General features: G+C 41.0%; 1 protein-coding gene across 13 annotated transcripts in view; it reads right to left on the bottom strand.

Annotated features, from left to right (window-relative positions):
• The window catches only part of znf385b (zinc finger protein 385B), a 588,958-nt gene that overhangs the window by 243,555 nt on the left and 327,032 nt on the right, over positions 1-18,371 (bottom strand). The window contains exon 1 of one of the 13 annotated variants that reach the window (XM_085985992.1): positions 1,924-3,432. The exons of the other annotated variants lie outside the window; for them this stretch is intronic. Coding sequence (XP_085842118.1) covers positions 1,924-1,933 — 10 coding nt within the window. The 5' untranslated portion in view covers positions 1,934-3,432. Of the gene's footprint in view, positions 1-1,923; positions 3,433-18,371 lie in introns of those variants that run through there. 13 annotated transcript variants of the gene reach the window in all.

Genomic DNA, 18,371 nt, shown 5'->3' with positions numbered 1-18,371 from the left:
AGTATGCTATAGGATCCAAAAGAATGCCAAACATTTCAACATAAAACTGTGCTAAAATCTGTATATATTCTTTTGGTTCCAGCTGTGCTGTAATTATTTACACTGCAAACATCTAATTTATAGGCTAATACACACAGTCTTCCTTCTGGAGGAAAAAACATAGCTCGTCACTTTGTTAATTTGCACTTCGAAACTTCTTTAAGCTTTGAACAAAGGTCAATTTGTGTAGTATCTGGGAGTAATGAACTGCACTTTTCAAGTGCAGTATGCATAGCAGCTTAGTAAATAATTTTCCAAAATGATTATTCTGGTAAGAGTCTATCAAAAAGCCTTTATGAAGAGTTTCTGCTACTGTTTTGTGAACCTGCACAAATATAATGGAACTGACCTGATACGATCTGTGCGGAGATTAGGAACCTTGCCCTTAATCTTATTTAATTGATACCTTTCAAGCAGCTGAAAAAGTCGCAGATATATAGATAATTATCACCTGTGCTAATCTTGTCCTAAGGCAAATGAAAAAAATTCCTAGCTTGTGCAACTAGTTTATGCCAAATGAATTTCAGCAAGAACTAACAAGTACATCTTGTGAAATAAAACTGTAAATTAAAGCAGGGGCTGATTCAGAGGCAGTGTCTAAATCAACTGCAAGAAAAAAATTCCTGCGTTATCACAATAAGTGTTACTCATTTAAACAAAAGGATAAATATTACTGCACTAAGTACAACAAGCAGAAAACGCCCCAGAGGCCAGGATGTTAGTGTTTGGCAGTAACAGGAAAATTTAGTGTCCATCAATCACCCTCTTGGATTACTAAAGCTAGCACATCATACTGGTAGTTTGTAAAATATTGCTTCATGGTGAGGTGTTACTGCAAAAATTTCATTTGCAATAGTTGTTGTTTATGTGATGCTCTTGGCATATAGTACAGTCAACTTCATGTCATTCAACACATGATTAAGTGAATATTTACGATAAGTGGCCAGAAAGTGAAAATCACAAGCTGTTCTCTGTTGGCACAATTGCATTCACTTCTGTTAGTTGAGTGATTTTACATCCAATCTACAAAATTAATTCTTCGATTGCCGATTTAACATTTTAGCCTGCTGGCAACCCACATTGTGCAGGTACTTTCCCTATAAAGTGCTAGGTGACCTATTAAACACATTAACAAATTACAGCAAATTAAACACAAGAAACAGTTTACTTTCTGGCCCATCTATAATAAATCTTAGAAATTCTTAACAGAAAATCCTTACAAAAATGCCCCTGTAAATTTCTGATAAGTGAATACTCTCATCTACTGAATAATACTTTGTGACAAACAGAGTAACAAGAACTGACTAAATATCATAGAGACGACGGGGTTGCAAGTTAAAGTTCAAGGCATTCTTCAATAGTTCTAAATAAACACTGTTATCTGCAATCGATTAAAAATTTGGTAAATATTAAGAATTAAGTAATTTCATAAAATCAGATGGCACTGATGGCAAAAAGGTTATCTGTTCATAGATGTTTTAGAACGTACTTTAGACTTATATTGTATTTATATTAGGTATTTACAAACTTGCCATAAAGTTATTTACTGAATGTGATTCTAGTATCTCAATTACATCACTCATAATATCTAAAGTGTTTTTTAAAAAATCTTAAATTCAAAAAACGCCTAAAAATATCTATGATTGAGTAGTCAGATAAAATCTGTGAATTTAAATTTCAAAGTAACTTTTACTAATTCACAACTTAGTTTCCTAAGGAAATTCTCAACTTTAGCTACAGATCTATTCTTTCTTCCTGAAATAGGGCAAGAGTTCGTCAGACTTCTGCAATGAAAGACCAAACAATCTGTATGAATAGTTCAAGTACTAGTGTTGCAGATGGCAGTTAGAAACAGAAATCTGTCGTCCACATGGTTTTACTTACCCAACAACATGTCTCGCGTTTAACAAGTTCAGCAAAAGTGTAAGTTATGAAAAGTAGTTTCAGCCAGCATAAAAAAAGCTGTGGCTTGACTCGATCAGACTTGTAAAGTTTTCACAAAGCACTGAACGTGAGACTTCAGAAACATGGTTCTATTGAATTGCACCCTAAGGCAACCGAGGTGCTCACCCGCTATTGGTTTTCCTTTAAAGAAACTAACTGAAACAATAGAACGACTGTCAGCAGCTGCAGCCACCTCAAACTGCAAACCCATGAAGCCACAGAAAACTAGGTCAGTACACTAAGATTCCCAACGTGAAGTATTAAAATTTGAATACATGGATGCTCTACTCTCATGCTGATTTAAATCAGAAATAATCTCTTCCACCGTACATCTCTTGGCTAAGATTTAGAGTCTGAAAGAATCTAGCCCACCATAAATCAAGTCTCAGACATTTTTTGCTCTTTGTTCCACATTGCACACAAGTAGTGGGGTGGAATACTAAACAGACATGTTAATGCATTTCATTTCACTGAATGTAGAAATAAATTACTTGAAGGAAAATAGATTTAAAAAACTGAGACAAAACTTGTACTTTATTGATGATAATTTTCTCACATTTTCATTACCAAAAAAATTGCAGATATTATGTTCAAATGTATACCTCTTTCTTTCTGTATTGTGTTTCATAAATTATGTGGTATGAATTATTAAACAAGAATTGTGTGATTCTATAGTATTTTTAGTACATTGGTTGAGCTGTTGGTTATGATGTTAATTACTGTTAATTAGTTAGGTTATGCAATCTGAACAGGTTCCTTTTAAGACTTTTACGCATGAGGAATATAAAATAATGTAATCTAGATTTCAAATAAATGCACACCTAGAGATATAATTCACTCCAGTGAACTGTACACTTTGGATTAAGTCCTTTGTAGCTTTTAAAATGTACGTGTACTTTCTTTATCATATCTGCAAAATAATTATCTGTACATTTTAATCCAGAACATGATAATTGTGCTCAGAGAAATATAGAACAATTCACAATTTACAGCATTCCCTCATGAGACCTGAAGTGCCTTACTTTGAAATATTACAGTCAATGAAGTGTTAAAATTATTGTACTCCTTGTCCTAACAAGTGGCCATTCGAGTTACAAGATACATATATGTCAAAGAAGAATAAATGTAAACTAAACAAACAACCTCCAAAATGGATGAATAGGGCAACTAAAACTGAAGAAAGAAAAACAAATTATATGTAAACTACAAAAGGTGAAAATCCCAGGAGGAGAGAAACTTGCTAAAACAGGTGAAAAGAGATAGTAGAGGTTCAAAAATAGCTTAAGAAGTGTTAAGTATATTATGAGAGCATTCCTCCAATATTGTAACAGTAAAACAGTCAGTCATAATTCTAAAGATAAAAGTGGCAGTAAAATGGAAAGTAATAAAAACACTAGCTTAATATTTTCTGCAGGTATTTACATAAGAACATAAGAAATAGGAGCAGGAGTAGGCCATTCGGCTCTTCGAGCCTGCTCCGCCATTCAATGAGATCATGGCTGATCTCCTGCCTCAACTCCATTCACCGGCCCTATCGCCATATCCCTTGATGCCCTTACTAGTCAGAAATCGATCGACTTCTGTTTTGAATATACCCAATTAATGAGCCTCGACAGCCCTCTGGGGTAGAGAATTCCAAAGATTCACCACCCTCTGTGTGAAGAAATTTCTTCTCATCTCAGTCCTGAATGGCCTACCCTTTATCCTGAGGCTGTGGCCCCTGGTTCTAGACTCCCCAGCCAAAGGAAACATTCTCCCAGCATCCATCCTATCAAGCCCTGTAATAATTTTGTATGCTTCAATGAGATCCCCTCTCATTCTTCTGAATTCAAGAGAATACAGGCCTAGTTTACTCAATTTCTTCTCATATGACAGTCCCGCCATTCCAGGAATCAATCTCGTGAACCTTCGTTGCACTCCCTCTATGGCAAGTATATCTTTCCTTAGGTAAGGAGAGCAAAACTGTACACAGTACTCCAGGTGTGGTCTCACCAAGGCCCCATATAATTGGAGTAAGACTTCTTTACTCCTGTACTCAAATCCTCTTGTAATGAAGGCCAGAATACCATTTGCCTTCCTAATGGCTTGCTGCACCTGCACATTCACTTTCAGTGACTCATATACAAAGACACCCAGGTCCCTTTGAGTATCTGCATTCCCCAACCTTTCACCATTTAGGTAATACTCTGTCTTTCTGTTTTTGCTACCAAAGTGGATAACTTCACATTTATCCACATTATATGCATCTGCCATGTTCTCGCCCACTCACTGAGCCTGTCGAGATCCCCCTGAAGCCTCTTCACATCCTCTTCATAACTGACACTGCCACCTAGCTTTGTATCATCAGCAACTTTGGAAATGTTACATTTAGTCCCCTCATCCAAATCATTGATATAGATTGTGAATAGCTGGGGTCCAAGCACTGATCCTTGCGGTAACCTACTAGTCACAGCCTGCCAACCTGAAAAAGACCCGTTTATCCCTACTCTTTGTTTTCTGTCCGTGAACCAGTTCTCAATCCATGCTAGTATATTACCCCCAATTCCATGTGCCCTAATTTTGTTCACCAACCTCTTGTGTGGGACCTTATCAAAGGTCTTCTGAAAATCCAAATACACCACATCTGCCGGTTCCCCTTTGTCTACTCCACTAGTTACTGCCTCAAATAACTCCAATAGGTTTGTCAAACAGGATTTCCCTTTCATAAATCCATGTTGACTCTGCCCAATCTTACTATTAGTTTCTAAGTGCCCAGTTATTGCATCCTTTATAACAGATTCCAGCATTTTCCCAACTACTGATGTGAGGCTAACAGGTCTGTAGTTCCCCGTTTTCTCTCTCCCTCCTTTCTTAAATAGCAGGGTTACATTTGCTATCCTCCAATCTGCAGGAACCGTTCCAGAATCTATAGAATTTTGGAAGATGACAACCAATGCGTCCACTATCCCAATGGCCACCTCTTTCAAAACCCTAGGATGTGGGTCATCCGGTCCTTGGGATTTATCGACTTTTAGTCCCATTAATTATGCTGTTTGTGAAAATAATACCACCAACTGAATATCCAATACAGTATACTCAAACTCCTTGAAAATTTTGAAGTCAGTGTGACAAAAATACTTGATAAATTAAATAAACTTAAAACTAACAAATCACATGGTATATAACCTAGGGTTCTGAAGATGACTGGGGAGGAAATTTGTGGAGCACTGCATATCATCACAAAAGAATCAAAAGGCACAGGTGACGTTTTACAGGGCTGCACAAAAGCAACTACGGTACCTATTTTTCAAAGCAGTGGCAAAATAGGCCGAGGCAATTATAGGCCTATCAGCCTAACATCAGTAACAGGTAAATCATTCTAATTTTCTACGGTGTAAGTTGAAAGAGTACCTGCATAGCAATAATTTAATAAGAACCTAATCAGCATAAATTTTGAAGGGGAAGATTTGGTTTGACAAAGCACCTTAACTTCCCTGAAGTAGTTACAGATAAAATAGACAGCAGAACTCCTCAGGCTCCAGTTGAGAAGTTTTTGACAAAGTTCCATTTGAAAGACTTCTAAAGAAATAAAAGGCCATAGGAATCCAAGTTAGGATACACCAATGGATAAGAAGTTGGTTAAAAGATGACACGTGTAACATCAAAGGGCGGAGACATGCTGAGTGGCATCCCTAGGGGTAAGTGCATGGATCCTTTTTATTTCCAGTCTTCATGAATGACCTAGATATCAACAACTTACATTTATATAGCAATTTTAATGTATAAAACAGCCCAAAGCACTTCACAAAACAGTAGAAAGAACATAAACACCAAAGCCAGGAGGGATTCATGATATCGGCCACAGTGGTATCAGTTCTGTGAAATGGGCAGAAGCTGGGCTGGAGAGATCTGAACAGAAGTTTCTGTACAGAACGACACGGAGCTGGGAGCGAACAACACACTTCAGGACCATTAAGAGTGGAAAGGGCATCAAGAAGCGTGTTGACAGTTGATGAATGGGCTGAGATGAGCTTTTGAGTAAGGAAATAATCAAGGTGGTTTTGAAGGGGGAAAAGGATGATGCCTGGCAAAATAGAATGATTAACAATGTCAGCTGGCATGGGTGGGGGTGGGTGAGTTGAGCAATCAGTAGTTGGGTGGAGAGCATCAAGGGAGCAGGAGATGGGCCTCATGAAGGAAGATTAAAATCAAAAGTAAGCTGGTCGAATTTCCTAAGTGGTCACTGAACACAGAGGATGGGGCAAAGAAATTACATAAGAATTTAGATTGGTTACACGCTTGGGCAAACAAATGATAAATAAAATGTAACATTGATGATTTAAAGTTTTACACAATGATTGAACAAAACTTCATATGTAATGAATGAATCCAAAATGTCAGAGGGAACTTTGAAAGGGATTTGAGAGTGATGGTAGACCCATCACTTTCAGAATCTAGATAATGTGATGAAACAATTAAAATGTGAACTGAATGCTGGAAAATAGCCAGAACAGTACAATATAAAGCTGGCCCCAGTGTCACAGAAAGTGTAATGTGGCCCCACAAAGTTGGCACAGATCCTGGTAAATGTTTTTATGGTCAACTAATTTCAATCATTTTGGATGGGCTCCCAGTGGGAGGCCTACCACTGGTGCTTTGTTTGGATGCATAAGAGGAGGCCAGCCAAGGGAACAGCTCAGGCTTGGTGAAGGGAGGTGGCTTTAGCTGTAAATGCCACCTCCACAGCTACCCATTCCCAAAAGAAATTTAATAAGCAGACCAATGAAGAGTAAGCAGAACTTTACAAGTGTGTGCTGTACTAGCATATTAAATCCTTGCAACCACTTTCCCCTCAATATGATGGAGGGTTTCAACAGATTCCCATTAATTGTCATCACTGCCATTTACTGTACAAATCCGGACCTCTAAATGTTCCTTCTCTCCATGTCTTGCATATATGATCCCTCCAAAAGCCTCTCATGGGATGTCAAGGTTTGATTGAAGCATGTGTGGCTTATTCCATTACGCTCCACTTGCTTACACCTTTATAAGAACATAAGAACATAAGAAATAGGAGCAGGAGTAGGCCAATCGGCCCCTCGAGCCTGCACCGCCATTCAATAAGATCATGGCTGATCTGATCCTAACCGCCAATCCACTATCCCAGAACCATCTCCTGAATCTAACAGAATTAGACACATGAAATAGGAGCAGGATCAGGCTACATGGCCCCTGGGCCCGCTCCACTACCCACAGGGCCATGACCGATCCGATCCTAGACTCATGTCCAATTTCCTGCCCGCTCCCCGTAACCTTTAATTCCCTTTACTTCTAGGAAACTGTCTATTTCTGTTTTAAATTTATGTAATGATGTAGCTTCTACAGCTTTTTGGGGCAGCATATTCCATGGACCTACCACCCTCTGAGTGAAGTAGTTCCTCCTCATCTCAGTTTTGAAAGAGCAGCCCCTTATTCTAAGACTATGCCCCCTAGTTCTAGTTTCACCCATCATCGGGAACATCTTCCCTGCATCCACCCGATCCAACCCCTTCACAATCTTATATGTTTCAATAAGATCGCCTCTCATTCTTCTGAACTCCAATGAGTAGAGTCCCAATCTACTCAACCTCTCCTCATCTGTCCATCCCCTCATCCCCGGGATTAACCGAGTGAACCTTCTTTGTACTGACTCGAGAGCAAGTATGTCCTTTCTTAAGTATGGACACCAAAACTGTACGCAGTATTCCAGGTGCGGTCTCACCAATACCTTGTACAACTGAAGCAATACCTCCCTATTTTTATATTCTATCCCCCTAGCAATGAAAGCCAACATTCCATTGGCCTTCTTAATCACTTGCTGCACCTGCATACTAACCTTTTGAGTTTCGTGCACCAGGACCCCCAGATCCCTTTGTACTTCAGTACTTTCCAGTTTCTTGCCATTAAGATAATAACTTGCTCTACTATTTTTCCTGCCAAAGTGCATAACCTCACACTTTCCAGTATTGTATTCCATCTGCCAAATCTCTGCCCACTTACTTAGCCTGTCTATGTCCCCTTGCAGGTTTTTTATGTCCTCCTCACTCACTACTTTCCCTCCCATCTTAGTATCATTTGCAAACTTTGATATGTTACACTCGGTCCCCTCCTCCAAATCGTTAATATAGATTGTAAAGAGTTGGGGACCCAGCACTGACCCCTGCGGAACACCACTAGTTACTGATTGCCAGTCTGAGAATGAACCATTTATCCCAACTCTCTGCCTTCTGTTAGATAGCCAATCCTCCATCCATGCCAGAATATTACCCCCAATCCCGTGATTTTTTATCTTAAGCAATAATCTTTTGTGTGGCACCTTGTCAAATGCCTTTTGGAAGTCTAAATACACTACGTCCACTGGTTCCCCTTTATCCACCCTATACGTTACTTCCTCAAAGAACTCCAGCAAATTTGTCAAACATGACTTCCCCTTCATAAAACCATGCTGACTTTGTCCTATTAAATTATGATTATCCAAATGTCCTGTTACTGTCTCCTTAATAATGGACTCCAAAATTTTACCTACCACAGATGTTAGGCTAACCGGTCTATAGTTTCCAGCCTTCTGTCTACTGTCCTTTTTAAATAAGGGTGTTACATTTGCAGTTTTCCAGTCTGCCGGGACCTTTGCCGAGTCCAGGGAGTTTTGGAAAATTATTACCAATGCATCCACAATCCCTACCGCCACTTCCCTCAAGACCCTAGGATGTAAGCCATCAGGTCCAGGTTATTTATCCGCCTTGAGTCCCATTATTTTACCGAGTACCACTTCCTTAGTGATTTTGATCGTGTTTAGCTCCTCCCCCCCTTTAGCCCCCTGTTTGTCCAGTGTTGGGATATTCTTAGTGTCTTCTACTGTAAAGACTGATGTAAAATATTCATTCAGTGTTTTTGACATCTCCATATTTCCCACCATTAATTTCCCGGTCTCATCCTCTAAGGGACCAACATTTACTTTAGCCACCCTTTTTCTTTTTATATAACTATAAAAACTCTTACTATCTGTTTTTATATTTTTTGCTAATTTACTTTCATAATCTATCTTCCCTTTCTTAATCAATCTTTTTGTTATTTTTTGCTGTCTTTTAAAGTTTTCCCAATCCTCTATCCTCCCACTAGATTTGGCTGCCTTATATGCCCTTGTTTTTAGTCGAATACTATCCTTAATTTCTTTACTTAGCCATGGATGGCTGTCTTTTCTTTTACACCCTTTTCTTCTCAGTGGAATATATTTTTTTTGGAAGTTGTAAAATAACTCCTTAAATGTACACCACTGATCATGTATCGTCTTACCCTTTAATCTATTTTCCCAATCCACTCTACTCAATTCCGCTCTCATACCTTCATAGTCTCCTTTATTCAAGCTTAGCACGCTTGTTTGAGATCCAACCTTCTCACCCTCTAATTGAATATGGAATTCAACCATGTTATGGTCACTCATTCCAAGGGGATCCTTTACTAGGACATTTTTAATTAATCCCGTCTCGTTACACAGGACCAGATCTAAGGTTGCTTGCCCCCTGGTCGGTTCAGTTACATACTGCTCAAGAAACCCATCCCTAATACACTCAATGAACTCATCTTCAAGGCAGCCCTGCCCAATTTGATTTGTCCAATTAATATGATAGTTAAAATCCCCCATAATTATAGATGTTCCCTTATTACAAACCTCAACTGTTTCCTGATTGATACTCCATCCAACAGAGTTGCAACTGTTCGGCAGCCTATAGACTACGCCCACTGGTGTTTTTTTCCCCTTATTATTCCTTACCTGCACCCAAACTGTTTCATTATCCAGATCTTTTGACCCAATATCATTTCTCTGTATTACATTGATTCCTTCCTTTATTAACATAGCCACCCCACCTCCCCTTCCTTCCTGCCTGTCCTTCCTGATCGTTAAATAACCTGGTATGTTTAATTCCCAGGCATTGTCACCCTGCAGCCATGTTTCTGTAATGGCCACAAGATCATACCCATATGTAATTATTTGTGCCATTAACTCGTCTATTTTGTTATGAATGCTACGTGCATTCAGATAGAGAACTTTCAAAGATGTTTTGTGACACTTAGTTCCTGCTTTTGCCCTTTTTATTACTTTACCTTTTACTCCATACCTTCTGCCCCTTCCTGACACGCTCTGGTTTTTAATTTCCCCACTGCTACCTAAGTCTATGACCTTCTCTGTTGTCATTTTTATTATTTGCTCTCTAGGAACCTCCCCCCCGCTAGTTAGTTATTGGAGGGCATCTCATAATAATCTCAAAGCAATTATACTCTCTGCATTATTCTTACAGGATAAGAAAGCCTCTAACACTAAGCAGAGATAGCCCACATGTGGTGCCCCATTCCCCAACCTCAGGCCTCTTATCCCCATGAAGAGGATGGTGTGGGAGATGACAAAGCGGGAGGACAGGTTTACTTTTCCATCCTTCTGCACTTCTAACTAATGCTACAGCAGAACACATCACTTGTTGTTACACATGTTAACATTATTCCTAAATATAAATTGTATTGAAGTTGATGAAGTGTTTCTAAAGATTTCCATACATGCTAAACTGGAAAACTGAAATGCTGACCAACAGCTTCTAAAAAGCTGACAACTCAGAAAGAAAACCATCAATATAAGCCTAGTGACATGTAGTTACATTGCAAGTGCAGTAGGCCATGGACTTGTTTTAACTTGAGCTGCATACATATCCAGTATTCTATCACTTATAGTGGAAGATTCTGGCAGAAACTGAGGAGATTTCCCTCGTATCTTGGGAAGAAATTTCTGGCTGTTGTGAATATACACTGGCAGTCTCTATCGCTAAGTTTGAGTGTTAATGTACTGTAAAATACAGTGTTTTTCAGCCTTCTCTTTCCTTTACAATTGGCAGGTTTTAGAACCCAAGCTTGGAAGATAGTTGCTAATAAATCCATGTTTGAATCCCTCCAATCTGGTTTCTGTCCCTGCCACAGAACCAAAACGGCTCTCATCAAAGTCACAAATGACATCCTTTGTGACTGTGACAAAGGTAAACTATCCCTCCTCGTCCTTCTTGACTTGTCTGCAGCCCTTGACACGGTTGACCACTCCATCCTCCTCCAAAACCTCTCCACCGTCGTCCAGCTGGGTGGGACTGCACTCGCCTGGTTCCATTCTTATCTATCTAATCGTAGTCAGAAAATCACGTGCAATGGCTTCTCTTCCCACTCCCGCATTGTTACCTCTGGGGTCCCCCAAGGATCTATCCTTGGCACCCCTCCTATTTCCAATCTATATGCTGCTCCTTGGCAACATTATCTGAAAACACGGCATCAGTTTCCACATGTACGCTGACGACACCCAGCTCTACCTCAGCACCACTTCTCTCGACCCCTCCACTGTCTCTAAATTGTCAGACTGCTTGTCCGACATCCAGCACTGGATGAGCAGAATTTTTCTCCAATAAAATATTGGGAAGACTAAAGCCTATGGCCTAGAAATTCAGTTTGGGCCCGCCAGCTGGCTTGCGCCCAAAAGTTAGCGCTGCGCGCGGAGCCAGTTGCGCCCGTGAGATATTCAGTTTTTGCGCCCCAAGTCGGAACCGGGCACTGTTCCAGGGTGTGCCCGCCCCCGCTTGGGGCGCTGAAACTGAATTTCAGCGCTCTAGGTGCCGCTGCGCCACCCGATGCGGTGCGGCAGGCTGCGGTACTGCAGGCCTCCTCCTTCTCTTAAGGTGGAGGTGCCTGCAACGGGGAGATCGCCGCTGGATTGTGCCGGCAAATGAGCCCGGCACCACGGAGAAGTGCCGGGCTCACGGAAAGCAGCCGGCAATGCCGCGGGGGGGGTGGTGGAGGAGGCCGGGGAAGGAGGTGCGGGCAGGCGGCCGCCGAAAAAGCGGCCGGCCGCACCTCCACCTTTATGCGCCGCACTAAGGCTGCAGTAAGGCCCTGGTCTCCGGATGTTAGTAGCGGCCGCCACGGAGGAGGCAGCGGCAACTGAATATGGGGGTCGGGCCGGCATCGGGGCGGAAACGGGGCACTGCGCACACCGATGACGTCATCGGTGCTGGCGCAGCGCTACCGGCTACCGCCGCCATTACCACCGAGCTCAATATCAGCGCAACCTCCTCTACTGGCGCAGAGGCCCTCTTTGGGCCTTAACTGGGCGCAAAGCCGACTGAATTTCTAGGCCATTGTCTTTGGTCCCTGCCACAAACTCCGTTCCCTAGCCACTGACTCCATCCCTCTCCCTAACATCTGTCTGAGGCTTAACCAGACTGTTCGCAACCTTGGTATCGTATGTGACCTTGAAATGAGCTTCCGACCACATAACTAAGACTGCCTATTTACACCTCCATAAAATTGCCCGTCTCCACCCTTGCCTCAGCTCATCTGCTGCTGAAACACTCATCCATGCCTTTGTTACCTCTAGACTTGACTATTCCAATGCACTCCCGGCTGGCTTCCCACATTGTACCCTACGTAAACTTGAGGTCATCCAAAACTCGGCTGCCCGTATCCTACCTCGCATCAAGTCCTAATCACCCATCACCCTTGTGCTTGCCGACCTCCATTGGCTCCCGGCTAAGCAACGCCTCGATTTCAAAATTCTCATCCTTGTTTTCAAATCCCTCCATGGCCTCGCCCCTCCCTATCTCCTCCAGCCCCACAACGCCCCAAAATATCTGCTCTCCTCAAATTCTGCCCTTTTGAGCATCCCTGATTATAATCGCTCAATAATCGGTGGCCGTGCCTTCAGCTGTTTAGGCCCTAAGCTCTGGATCTCCCTCCCTAAACCTCTCCGCCTCTCTTGCCTCCTTTAAGACACTCCTTAAAACCTACCTCTTTCACCAAGCTTTTGGTCATCTGCCCTAATTTATTTTTATGTGGCTCGGTATCAAATTTTTGTCTTGTAACACTCCTGTGAAGGGCCTTGGGACGTTTTACCACATTAAAGGTGCTATATAAATACAAGTTGCTGTTGTTGTAAATCCAATAAGAAGTTCAGGAGAGACTTCTTTACTCAAGAGAGTGGTGGGAATGTGGAACTCACTACCACATGGGATAGTTGAGGCGAATAGCACAGATGCATTTAAGGGGAAGCTAGAGAAGTACATCAGGGAAAAAGGACTAGAAGGTTATGCTGATCGGGTTAGGAGTAGGATGGGAGGAGGCTCATGTGGAGCATAAACACCGGCATAGACCAGTTGGGCTGCATGGCCTGTTTCTGTGCTGCACATTCTATGTAATCTGTAATATTACGAAATCTCAGTTACTTCTTCGACGCCAAATGCTAAGTGAAGGTGGCTCCACTGCAACCCATTCTAACCTTGTATCTTCTCCTTTTCTAGACGTAACTGGAAGGAGGTGTACAGAAGGAGGCAGATGATGAGGAAGGCCCTTCTGTGTGTGGTCATAGAGTCATAACATCACAGAAGGAGGCCATTCGGCCCATCGAGTCTGTGCCAGCTCACTGCAGAGTAATCGAGTCAGTCCCATTCCCCCACTCTATCCCCGTAGCCCTGCAAGTTTATTGCCCTCAAGTGCCTATCCAGTCTCCCCTTGAAAACATTGAGTGTCTCCACTTCCACCACTTCCGTCAGTAGCGAGTTCCAGGTCCTCACCACTCGCTGCGTAAAAAAGTTTTTCCTCACATCCCCTTGTATCTCTTGCCCAAAACCTTAAATTTGTGTCCCCTAGTCCTTGTATCATCAACTAGTGGGAACAGCCTTTCCACGTCTAGCCTATTCAAACCCGTCATAATCTTGTACACCTCTATTAAATCACCCCTCAACCTCCTTTGCTCAAATGAAAACAAATCCAACTTCTCCAAAATAACAACAGAAAACACTGGAAAAACTCAGCAGGCCAGGCAACATCCGTGGAGAGAGAAACAGAGTCACCATTTTGGGTTGAAACCCTTCCAGCATCCACAGTATTTTGCTATCCAACTTCTCCAACCTGTCCTTGTAGATAGGATCCCCCCATCCCCGGAACCATTCCGGTAAATCTCCTCTGCACCCTCTCAAGGGCCTTCACATCCTTCCTAAAGTGTAGTGACCAGAACTGAACACAATACTCCAGCTGTGGCCTAACAAGCACTTTATAAAGATTCAGCATAACTTCTCTGCTTTTGTACTCAATACCTCTATTTATGAAACCCAAGATCCCATATGCTTTGCTAACCACTCTCTCAATATGTCCCGCCACCTTCAGGGACCGATGCACATTAACTCCCAGGTCCCTCTGTCCTTGCACACTCTTTAAAACTGTGCCATTAAGTGTATATTGCCTCTCCCTGTTCCTTCTGCCAAAATGCATCACCCCACACATCTCTGTATTAAATTCCATCTGCCACTTGTCTGCCCATTCTGCTAGCCTTTCTATGTCCTGTTGCAGTCGATTGGTATCATCATCACTGTTTGTCACATCCTCACGTTTAGTGTCATCAGCAAATTTAGAAATTCTACTCTGTATTCCAATATCCAGGTCATTTATATACATCAAAAAAGCAGTGGCCCCAGCAGTGACCCTTGGAGAACACCACTGTCTACCATCCTCCAGTCTGAAAAACAGCCATTTACCACAAGTCGCTGTTTTCTGTCTTTAAGCCAATTCTTATCCAAGCTGTACTGACCCACCTATTGCATGAGCCTCAATTTTGTTAACCATCCTTCTATGTCAAACGCCTGCCGAAAATCTATGTAGACAACATCCATTGCATTCCCTTCATCAATCCTTTCTGTTGCTTCATCCAAAAATTCAATTCGATTAGTCAAACACGATCTGCCTTTTACAAATCCGTGTCGGCTCTCCATAATTAGCTTAAACCTCTCCAAGTGCCCGTTCATTTTTTCCTTGATTATTGTTTCTAAAACTTTACCCACCACTGATGTTAAACTGACCGGCCTGTAGTTACTAGGATTGTCTCAAAATGAAGCCAGACTGTTGCGAAATAAGTATTTGCCGGGAGATTCAATACTTGCTGCGATGTCCCTTTGAATTCACTTCGGCCTTTATTGTTCCATCACAGCAACAAGAGACACCAGCGGTAACTACAACTAATATAAATGAAGCCGTAATGACAGAACATCTGACTTATGATTACGTTACCATTTCATTATCATACTTATTCTGGAACAGAGAACAGACAGAACGGACCTTCATCACTAGATCCCATCTGAGGCTCTTCCCCTACTCCTCTGCCATATTTTCCTCATTCAAGTACATGACTAGACTGTTCTCTCCTCTCAGATGAGGGATATATGGTGGCTAAAAGCAGCAGTGAGGAGCACCAATCAGAAGAGACAAAATAGATTTCAGAAAACAAGAAGCCAACTATAAAGAATATCCCATCTGTATATTTCCATAAATTGAGAATGTTGACCAGTCTTTATTCTACCACACACACCATGCTTCTGTTGATGTTTAAAATGTTTTGTTTACATAAATGTTGATGGAATTTTTGCAGGAAATTGACAACCTGCTAAGCCCGACACAGTGAGAGGGAAGTGAATTAACATGTGTAGATGTAATCAACAACCCAGGTTATTCTAGGGATTTAGAATTTGAATTGAGTTAATTCCGCTCCCTCATGCTGCTGGGTAAGTAAATTGCTTTAACCCAGTCCTCCAACTATGTCATTAGCACTCACTGTTTAAACCATTTGAAGAAAAATAATTGAAAACAAGCAAAGGGGCATAAGGATGTCAAGATAAATCATAATGACTTTTAATAGGCCTGTTGAAGAGACAGCAGTCCCTCTTTACCTGGCCAATTAGGCCCAAGTTATATTTAGCTAAATAAATTCAAGAGCCTCCAAAAGCTCTTGTATCTAAAAGATATAATCTGCTACCTCACTAATGTAGGAGATTGTAAAATGTCAGCAGCCAATCTACATACATTAAATATATAAATTATCTACTACAACATGAAAGGTAATCTCGGCAAAAGGAGCAGATTTCAGCAACCACCCGAAACGTCATGGTGGAGTTTCGTTTCTCATTTACCTTATACAATATTGTATTATTAAACATGGAGGACAAATCAACTTTAGTTCAGTAGATTGGTTTGTAGCTGTTGAAATACTTACAAATACTACCCTACAAAGTGTAACAAAACACCGAGATGTTTGTAGATAGCACATTATTGTGTTATTTCAAAAAGGGTTAATGTACTGACTAGATTACAGTCTGCAACATTTCTTGGGAAAATTCTTTGGCATGTTCTAAGATTACAGGGTACCAGAATAACTTTCTACTAGACACAGTAGTTATGTGGACAGCTCATGTATTACTCTTTAATTTGATTTTTCCTTCAATTCAAACCTCAACCATATTGGTTTCTACAGAGTGATGTACTGGAGATAATTTTAGAAACCAGTTACACACACAGTCTTATTTGCAATACCCTGAAGATTTCTGGAAGAATTAACATTTTTGAACAGTACTTCAAGCTTTGTCAGCAAACACAACTCCATTTAGAATTGCCATTCTGCATCATTTTTGACGATCAAATCATCCAAGTTTCAAAGCAAGCATCTCTATTGGAACCTCACAGTGACTAGCTGGTGACAAAGGTGGCTTCTTCTTCCTTTCTATCACTTATTTTAAATTAAAATGAAGAGATACATTTGACAATGTTTTGTATCTAAGCTGTGCTCAAAATGAAGCAACTGCTCTTATTATACAACTGTACTTATCGAAGTATTCCCATTTTGAAAAACAACGGGTCTGCATCTTAAATTTGCTGATTCGGTTGGGGAGGTCCAAGGTGGCCCATTTGCCAAATCTGCCACGCAGTCTCTCTTCACCCGACATGCAGTTACTCTCTTCTTTGTGTCTTTGTGCAACTGTGTGCAAAGCCAACTTCTATTTTTAGAAGAATGGCCAAATTTACATTTATATAGTGCTTTTCATGTCTTCAGGACATCCCAAAGTATTTCACAGCTAATGAAATACTTTTGAAATATATGCAAATACAGCAGTCAATTTGCACACAGCAAGGTGCCACAACCAGCAATGAAATAAGTAACCATTTAATCTGTGTTAGTGATGTTTGTTCAGTGATAAACATTGGCCAGAACACAGGGAGAACTCATGCGCTCTTCTTTGAACAGTGCAATAGGATTTATTACATCCATCTGAGAGGGCATACAAGATGTCAATTTAATATCTCGTCTGAAAGAAGGCACCTCCAACAATGAAGCACTCCTTCAGTATTGTACTGAAATTTCAGCCTAGATTGTGTGCTCAAGTCTCTGGAACGGGACTTGAACCCACAATCTGCTGATTCAACGACAAGAATGCTGAGCCAAGGCTGACAACATTGGGAACCTTCTAAGGATGGCACAGGGTTTGTTAGCCTTTTATATCAAATACTCTGGAATTTGTAACTGCCAATTCTGATGAGTGTGTTGATTTCAGTGCCCTGTGACAGAATCCTCTTTGTGGTTGAATGTTGCCAAATATTGCTGCCTACTGCCGACCCACAGAGAGTGCAGTGTTGCAAATATACTGGGTAGGATCTGGCCTTCTTCCTCTATCAGCAGTTAGCAAAGATGTCAATGGAAAAGAAAATTGGGCACCGTGTAAAATGGGCTGCCAATAACTATGCCTGTTTCGTGGTATGGCCGAAGGCCAAATTATATGAAACAAAAACGAAAATGCCAATTTTGACTCTTTGTAACAAAGAACCAAAAAACACTTTTGATACCACTAGCAATAATTCCCAATCTGTTCTTCCCCAAAGAGTAAACAATGAAAACCAGGAAGCCTAGTTTTAACTCAACGTCATCAGCATCCAGCACCATGAAGGGAAGAATGAGCATTTAGCATCTTAGATGCTTCTTGAGGCCTCATTTGTATATTTCAATTTTTCTTTTTGAAACTGTGAAGCAAATGTTCTTAAAAGAATAATATACATGTGATCTATTATGATTTGCTGTAGAACAGTGACTAATATGATTACACAGCAAGCACAGCTTTAATATTAAATTATTAGTCTTCAGTTCTGAAAGAGCAAGAAAGTAGAGCCAATTATGGTTGATTTACTCTCTCTCTCTTCCTGCTGTTTCAAAGTGGAGGCAGTCAATCCTTACTGAGTAAAACATTGGATAAACATAGTTACACAACTAAAATATCTAATGTAAGTGTAATTCATCCAAGCCATGTAATCGCATCAGAGGCTCTTCCAGCCAAGAGGTTCAGTTCTTTTAGATTGTGTTTAAAATTGCATTAGAAATACTGGACAGCGAAATCTTCACACATGCATTTGTAATGTCACTGTGTGTAGCAACCAGAGGAATTATATCCTCATGGTCTTTAATTCTCAAGTAATCTTTTAGCAAAAGTACATTTGTCAAGCTCTTCATAGAATGATGCAGCAAAGGAGGCCATTTG

Source organism: Somniosus microcephalus, chromosome 4, assembly GCF_052327205.1.
Source record: "Somniosus microcephalus isolate GS21.2 chromosome 4, FLI_Smic_1.0, whole genome shotgun sequence".
Classification (NCBI taxonomy): domain Eukaryota; kingdom Metazoa; phylum Chordata; class Chondrichthyes; order Squaliformes; family Somniosidae; genus Somniosus; species Somniosus microcephalus.
The sequence above is the reverse complement of the archived record's forward strand: the minus strand, read 5'-3'. Positions and strand labels throughout refer to the sequence as shown.